General features: G+C 36.0%; 1 protein-coding gene across 1 annotated transcript in view; it reads right to left on the reverse strand.

The window, feature by feature from the left end:
• LOC127805008 (linoleate 13S-lipoxygenase 2-1, chloroplastic-like) overlaps window positions 1–8,390 on the reverse strand; it is a 28,536-nt gene extending 20,146 nt beyond the window's left edge. The window contains exons 1-2 of the mRNA XM_052342167.1: window positions 7,702–8,390; window positions 6,458–6,732 (exon numbers count right to left, since the gene is read on the reverse strand). Coding sequence (XP_052198127.1) covers window positions 6,458–6,732; window positions 7,702–8,065 — 639 coding nt within the window. The 5' untranslated portion in view covers window positions 8,066–8,390. The remainder of the gene's footprint in view (window positions 1–6,457; window positions 6,733–7,701) is intronic.
• Window positions 8,391–8,855: the final 465 nt, after the last annotated feature.

An 8,855-nucleotide genomic window follows, 5' to 3' on the forward strand; every position in this document is an offset into this window, starting at 1 on the left:
AGATGTCGGAGCCGAACCTGTAACTGGTTGTTTGAGGCATTTTCTGGTGTTGTTTTGGGCAACCAAGGGTACCCCTAAGATCGTCTTCAGGAGGGCTTTAAGGGGGTGTGATCAGATCAGTCATCAGAGCAGTCACTAGCGATCGAAAGCTAAGAAAATGATCAACGCGTGAGCTGCACGCGCCATCCTTCACTTGCAAACACGTGCTAGGTGCGTGAGCCAGTGGTATTTTTCAAAATTATTTTTAATATTTTTTAAAAATTATTTTAGGATTTATTTCGTTGGAAAATTTGGAAAAATATTTGAGGAGATAATTATTTTGGAATTATCGAGGACAAAAATAGGAGAAAATTATTGAAAATTTAGAAGGAAAAAGGGATTTTGATGTTCTTTTGAATAAATGTGATGTTTAGGGATCATTGAGCCTCGAGGTTGAGCAAAAGTTTGGTTGTTTGAGTTTTTGCACGAAAATCGTGGTCGTGCATAAAAAACGAGACGTTCTAATATACGTTCGAGGTGAGTGTTTGCCCCTATGATTTTATTTACTATGAGTTATTTCTTGAAAATTGATTTTGTTACATGCAATGGTTTTGGCATGTAAATGGTTGATTTCATGTGAAAGGTTCATCCAAACTGTTTATTTACGTATGCATTGAAATACGTGCATTAAAATGTTATTTTTATGTAATGCATCATTACATGTTGTGGATATGGCATTGGCATGTGTGTTGGACATGGGTAGTGTTCCGGGATACTTTTTAGTAGGAATGTAATCTCTGGCATGATTGTGGTGAGCCGGGTTCCTACGTCGATGTTGACCCTTCCATGTCGGGAGTGGTAACGATTATTATCGATATGTCAGAGAGATGTGTTGATGTTGCCCCTCTTAAGCGAGATTGTGTTGTGCCAATGTGTCAATGTGGTTATGTTGTGTTTAGAGAGATTACTCTTTTCCCATGGTATAGGTTAAACGCAGTGTGGGATTCTCTTGGGTTGGGACATGTCCAGATACGTTAGTCGTTCATGGTTTTGCATTCATAAAAATGTTTTGAACTCTCATTTAGATGATTCATCATCTAATTTGGACTATGTCCTTAGAATATTCAAACGTTTCAGATAAAAGCAACGATGCCAAGGGAAAGAAGGTTATCGAGATGTAGTCGTGGTTTACATTGGTGATCTTTAGCGTATATTTTGTCTATGTTTGATGTGTTGTAGTTGTTATTGAGACATGAGTCTTTAGGGATTTTGTTATGAAGATGTCATGTCAAACAATAATACAGTTTCTATGTTATAAATGAAATGTTCGGTTATGTATAATTTTGAGGTTTCGATCTTACTTCCGCTAATGAGACAATTGTTACCTGTCTTAGCTTATTCATTTTTAAGTTGATATGCTGAGAAGATAGAATTAGGATTGTCGGAGATTGATTTATATTGGGTATTTGTTGAAAAAAAAATATATCCTCGAAATCCTAAGTCATTTAAACGCCCGAGAAAGCGGGACGTTACAGTTGATATCAGAGCAAACTAGTAAAATACCCCGATTGGAGATTCTGGGGTACTATTGGAAATTGAGAATGATTGAGTCAGGGATATGGTTAGTCTGATATGACTTAACCTAGCTATCAAGTTAGGTTTGTGAATAGGTAATATGAATCATCGAGGTTCGAGTATAGGAATGATTTGGTATAGATCAAGGATCCTAGAGAATGATCTGAAATAAGAAACCTAGGATGGTTTGATAAGTGTTCTTGATAATAGAATTAATTTTGATGATAGGAATATTGAAATTGAGGTTACCTCTAAGAGAGTGTTATTTTTTTTTTTCCTTTTTCTGATGGTGAACACTCGTAGAATCACGGATCTCTACAGACGAGATGAAAGTGACAATAGTAGTAGTCATCGTAGTTGTTCTGTGAATCCTATCACTAGCAATGGATGACAAGAAAAGCGATCAGGTCCTAGTGAGAATAGACTTAATCGAATGGAAAGGATCTTAGAAAATATACTAACATATGTAGCAAGAAACGAGCCACCAAGGCACACCACTAATGTGCTGGATCAATATCGTCTGCAGAGACTCATGGTGTTTAAAGGAAGGGCAAGAGATGACCCTGGTGTGGCCGAATACTGGATGGAGCAAACCAACAAGCTACTCCAACACCTGCAATGCAGTGATGAGGAGAACACTACAAAAAATCCATAATTTAGTGACGGGAGTATCTGTCGCTAAAATAAGAAAATTCGACAATAAAAAATTTAGATTTAGTGACAAAAAAAAATCCATCATTAAAACTGGCGTCGCTAAAATTTAACGATAGACGTATTTAGTGATGGAAAACCCTGTCGCTAATTTGTGACGGGATCCCCCGTCACTAATTAGGGAATAACCCCGTCGCTAATTCAAATCAGTGACGGGGGTATACCTATCACTAAATTAAAAAATAAATTATTTAAAAATCTATAAATAAAATAAAGATATTAATGAATAAAATAAATAAAATAAAAATAAATTATTTATTTTTAATATATTAATGAATAATATTTTTTAATAAATAAACTAATTAATTAAAAAATAAAAAAAAATAAAATTTTTAAACATAAATAATTAATATATATTAAAAGTATAAATTATATAAATAAAATTTATGATAATTAATAATTTATTTTAATTAATTGAATAGAAATTCAAAATTTATTTATATAATTAATATTTTTTATGTATATTATTATACATAATATACAACCTATACTAGACTATATTTTTTTTTTATATAATTAAGTGTAGTGTCAAATTGACCAAAAAAGGTGAAGAGAAGTTGGTGAATCCAACCTACTAGAAAAGTTTGGTTGGGAGCCTGTGTCACTTAAGATAAGTTTGGAGTCAGACTAGTAAGCAGATAAACGGAGACACCTAAAAGTTCACATTTAATACTTGAGGATTCTATGCAACATCAAAGGAACAATCTAATTTAGGTTGTACTAATCCCCATAGAACCTAGGGCTTATTGGATATAGTGATAGCGATTAGGGTGGAATCCTTGATGATTGGAAGAGCACTATATATGGGATAAATATTTTATTTTAGAGGAACTACTTTCATATGTAGTTTATAGTTGTTGTCTAATTGACATTGCAGCTACCTCATGCGCATGTCATGTAGTTTGGCTACGAAGATTATTAAAGGAGTTGAAGGTGGAAACAAGAGAGACTAATGAAGTTATATATTGATAACAAGTTAACCATTGCTCTAGACAAGAATCTAGTTTATCATTATGGGTCAAAGCATATTGATACTTGGTTCCCTTTTTTTCGAGAGCAAATCTAGGCTAAAGAGATTGATCGCCGGTGCATGTAAAGACAATTGAGTAAGTTGTAGATATATCACTACATCTGAAGACTAAAATGTTCTAGCATCTCCATGGTAAGGTTGGAGTTATTGAAGGTGCAAATTTAACGAAAGAGAATGTTGGATATTAAACTTGAACACAATTGCAAGATAGAGAGAAGAATCTAGAGCGAATAATAAGTTAAGGGAGAAGAATGGATTTAATGGAAGACAAAAATTAGTAGGGTCTCTTGGAATCTCAAAGTGATCTCTATCGATCCAAGTAGACTTATAATTTCTATGAACCTTTTGGATTCTGCAATATATAAGAATTTAATTTTTTATAATTAATAGTGTCTCTTTTGCCTATAAAAGCGCCTTGCACTCAATCAGAAGAAAATGGGGAGAAATACAGGAGGTAATTTTCCTCTCCATTATTCTCTTCTATAACACCACCGCACACACAAGTGATTAAGAGAGAGAAAGATTAGGAATCACAACCATACTCCAACAATTGTTTCAATTTTCCATTGTCAAGCACTGGATTGTTTTGTTTCTTATTGTGCTTGTGGATATTTGGAGCATTTGGTCTCTCTCTCTCTCTCTCTCTCTCTCTATATATATATATATATATATATAAACACACACACACAAGTGTATGTAGGTTTGGTGTAGCAACAACCGAAAAAAATGGAAGGTGGGTGCAACATATAAGTGTATGTAGGCTTGATGAAATGCATTAACAGAGTCATTTAACTAATATGTTTAGGTGCATGTACAAGTATATTAAGCTTTTAAAATTTTGGCTTATAATAGGAGAAGGCCACTAATGATAATGGAAAATGCTATTTGTACAGAAGTGTGTTGCAGATTGCTTTATAGGGACATTAAAATTACCAATTTGTCCCTATGAAAAATTACCCAAATGCCCCAATCCCAAAAGACCCAGCCCCACTCTCTTTCTCCCTTTGTCTCTCTGGCTCTCCCTCTTGCAGAGACCAACAGCCCCAACCCTCCGGCTACACCACCACCATCCCTATCTCATTAGCGCGCTCTAGACCGTCGATCTTCTTCCTCGCTACCGGCCATCTCTTGGACGCGCGACTGATTCTCTCTCCCTCTCGCAGACACTGTCAAAACTCTCTGTTTCTCCCTCTCGCAGCTTGTCTTCTCAATCACTTGCTGGAGGTCATATTAAATTTTGTCTTTATTTTATTGACTATTTCTATTTGTTGTATCAAATATGAGAAAATCTGAACTGTTCTATTACTTGATAAAAATTATTTGTCAATAGTAGTAGGGAGAGGGAGAAATTATTGATTAATCACTCTGATTTGGTACATCATGCACAATTGAATGCAAAAGCCCATCCAAATCATTGTCTATCAAAACTCTCTGTTTCTAGTTTCAGGCCTCTTGTTCTCCATTTTTGTTCTCCTTGTTCAACCGAAAATAAACTCTAAACACTAAGAGGCCCAATTCAAAAACTTTCCAACTTAGATCTAAAAGATTCTTGCATATCTACCGCCAAGAACTTTCCAACTTAGATCTGGTCTAAAACAAGGTGGGAATCATAGAAGACGATTCATAGTTCCTGGATTTGCATTTTTCATTATGCCATGAATCTTGAATTAAAAGAAAAACTGCACAAAGAAATCTTGTAGAAGCTAGACAACGCCCAAAGAAATGCTTGAAGGCTGTGGCTATGGCGATATCAGGAAAACAGTGGCGCTACGACTCACCATCAGAGAAGGAATTGTGGAGGAAGTAGCTTCTCTTGCTTTCTCAATTGTCGATGGAGAATGGTGGCTTCGTTGGTGGTCGATTGGTCACTGGTGGTCTCTGTCGATTGAGAGAAATGGTTTTGGGAAAAGGTTTTGTCCCGTCTCTCTCCCTCTCTCTTCATTTAGATGGGCGAGATATCACCATAACCTATCCTTCCATCATCCGATATATCGCCAATTTATCATGATAACCCACTCCTGTAAAGCAATCTATAATACTCTATTTGTACGAATAGCGGGACTCAATAATAATATGTCTAAATTTATTAATTTTTATAATATAATAAAAAAAGTTTTCAAAAAGAACTTGGGAGGCCAAGACCCATGCTCCCTTGCCTAAGGTCCACTCCTCCGCTGCTGAGGTATATGTGTGGTCCTAATATGAGATTATGAGTTGTGAGAGAAAGAGATGAGCACTGTAATGATATATACATGTCCATGTCCAGCACAAAGGGGACCACTGGACCATCTCTACAAGTATCGCTTCAATCCTAAATGGAAACAAAATCAGTATGGATACAAGAAACTGTGTATAATAATGGCAAAGGCTCGCCCTCATGTAGCTATCTATATATCTGTGGCTGTGATCTCATCACGAGGGACACATTCGAGGCATCCCGCTTAGGCCCGTCCTTGCTTCAGTCACATCTACAAGGACTCATCAAGTCTCAAAATATATATTTTTTGTCTTGATTTAGAAGCTAACTTAATTTGGAATTCTTGCATGATAAATGCATGATTTTATCTTAAAAAAAGAAAAATCTCCCCCGAGGAGGAAATTAAATGACCCCCTCGCACCCTCATGTCATTGACTTGTATATTAGATTAAATTTCCTTCCAGCACTAACACAACTTTCAAATATCCACCACTCATAAAATATATGTATATGTATATATATTTAAAAATAATATTTTTTCCCTGTAAATGATTCAAAAATAATATTGCTAGTGATCACATCAAGCCTGATTTCCAAGGATGGGGCACGGTCAGGTAAGGTAACACACGCAATGCCCCGTAGCCATTTAACCTTATCCTATTTATCAAAAAAGCACAAAAACAAAAGAAAAATGCAAGGGATTGGCCGGTGCAAGATGTTGCAGTTGTCTTATCTTTGCAACAAGGGATTAGATTTCTTCAAGGAAAATGAACTCATATATTTGTGTGCTTAATTAGCACATATAATCTGTGAAGTATCATGTATGCTCCATTAGCTAGCGGGTTCTCCATGGTGGAAAATAAAAGAAAAAAAGGGTATATATATAGTTGGAAGAATTAATATATATATATATATAGCTAGGTTTAGGTTAGGCATCCAGTGTAGCTTAATATATAATTGATTACCTTGTTAGTGAAGAAAACTCTCTTGCGAGGACAGTCAAACTTGGAGGCAAGCCATGAATTGCAGGTGAGAGTGACGGGGCCATGGGGGCATCCATCTCCATGGAAGGTCATGTCCTTTAGGAACATCTCCTTGTGGTGCTCATTCTCCACCAGTACCCCTCCAACCTCCCCGAAATCTTCTGGAATTTCAAACTCGCATTCATACTTCACTTCCCCCTTGTTTTGACTCTTCCTATGCGCGTATACCTCTACTGCTTCCTTCTCTAATCCCGTGCCTGAATGAATAATTCTCTAAAATTAATTATTATTATTCAACAACTGTTGTAGTTAGAGTTTTCCTTTTCATTTTCCGGGAAAATATGTATCATATGTAAACTAAACCATGCTATTCACTAATTAATATTGAAGAACTGAACAGAAAATAAATGAAAAGAAAAGAAGAAGAAGAAGACGTCAGTGCTAGCTTTCTGTCCTTCATTTCTTCCTTTGTGGGGACACGTTACACGTATATATATTTTCCTCGTTCATAACTCTTCATTGTTCTTTTGTTGGCTGCTGCATGCATGGACCATCTTCCTTCTTTTTCCTTTTCTACTGAATATGTAATGATTTTCTCAACTCTCCTTAATTAGAAATATCCTAACATTTATTTGTTTTCTTTCCTTCTATGAAGTCTAATTTCGTATGTATGGAAGGAAAAACTAATTTTTTATTTGCAAATATCACAATTAGAAAAACTTAAAAAAGTGCACTTTTCCCTTAAAATAACTCCAAAAAGATATATTTTTTTTAAATAGGAAGAGTGTTTAAATAAATATGCTTGTATCACTATTGGTACGTAACTGTAATTCTTTGTATATAACCAGAAATTTTACTCATATATTTCTCTTTTTTTTTTTTTTGCTATGTATACATCTACATCCTGTTCATATTATGTTAATGAAATTGAAAAAGTAGGGTTTGGAAAATTCAGACTTTGTCGGATACTTTCGCCCTTTGGATAGCAATGTTGTGGTTGTAAAACCTTATCAGAATGTTTAGCCAAAAAAAAAAGTAAATAAATAAATAAAAGACTTATGAGAATGTGCGGTTCTATTGTGATTGCATAGTTCAATACAAAAGTAGAAGTTGTAATGAAACCAAAGGGATTTTTACTTTCATTTTTCTTCAAAATTTTGATCTTCCTCATCTTGTCGTGTGAGTGTGTGATGCTGCACAAATAGAATAGATATAAGATTACTCACTGGGATCAAGCTCTGCGCTGATAATCTCTAAGAGGAATGATTTGCCGAGCAGATCAGTTACGTCGTCGACCCCGCGGCTCAACGTAAGGTTTGACAATATCCCTCCGACGGTAACTATCACGGTCACCTCCGCTTTCACAGTCGCGGCGCCCTGCTGCTCCGTGGCAGTACTGGCTACCATCGCCTTCACGCTTCGGGTCCGGACTCCCCGAGAAGACCACTTGTTCCTTCCACATAATATTATTGTGGGCTTCATCCAGATGGCCGGGGACGCGCCGTCGTTGCCGGAGAGGAACAGCTTCCAGCATGGCGCTAGGGTTTGGACCCCGGTCTCAGCCCTGAGCACTGGCGGAGACGTCAACATTATATCTTAATAAAGGAATACATATATATATATTAATGGCTCTTAGGCAGAAAGAGAAGGGTGTCTGAATATATGCATAAGTGATGAGCGAACAGTTCGATCGTCAACTTCTGGAGAGCTCTATCTCTGCTTGAGATAGAAGAAGCTGCCACACACACACACACACACACACAGAGACAGAGAAATGATGACGGTACGTGGTTGGATATTTGTGGGTCTGCAAGCAATGAAGATTGCATGATATTTTCAATTATTTTCCGTCTTTCGTTGAATATCTAGAGAACAGCAGCATGATGTATTACCTTTCACGAACAGAGAAAGATAAAATATATTAAAATGGTTCATCGATCTCATGATCTCAGCCCTTATATAATAAAATCAAAGTATCAATAATTACAAAAATGACATTGTGCCAGCAAACAACAAAATACAACAACTAATACAAGTAATACACTAAAACAACTAATATTCTGTTACAAGATGAACTATAAACATTGAGAATAGCCATCTTGGATAGTAAAGGAAATAGCTAAGTAGCTGATATGGGTTTGGTAAACACATCAGGTAGCTGATGTTGTCTGCAAATAGGAAGTTTGAACACGCCATCCGTCAACTTGTCTCAAATAAAATGACAATCTATCTCGATGTGTTTGGCGCGTTCATGGCAGATCGGATTAAAAGCAATGTGGACAGCTATTTGATTGTCCCAAAATAGCAAAGCATGAGCTATAGAGAAAATCTAAAAATCAATAAGAAGTTGATTAATCCAAATAATTTCACTATCAGTAGA

The sequence above is a fragment of the Diospyros lotus genome, chromosome 1 (assembly GCF_014633365.1).
Source record: "Diospyros lotus cultivar Yz01 chromosome 1, ASM1463336v1, whole genome shotgun sequence".
NCBI classification, from domain to species: domain Eukaryota; kingdom Viridiplantae; phylum Streptophyta; class Magnoliopsida; order Ericales; family Ebenaceae; genus Diospyros; species Diospyros lotus.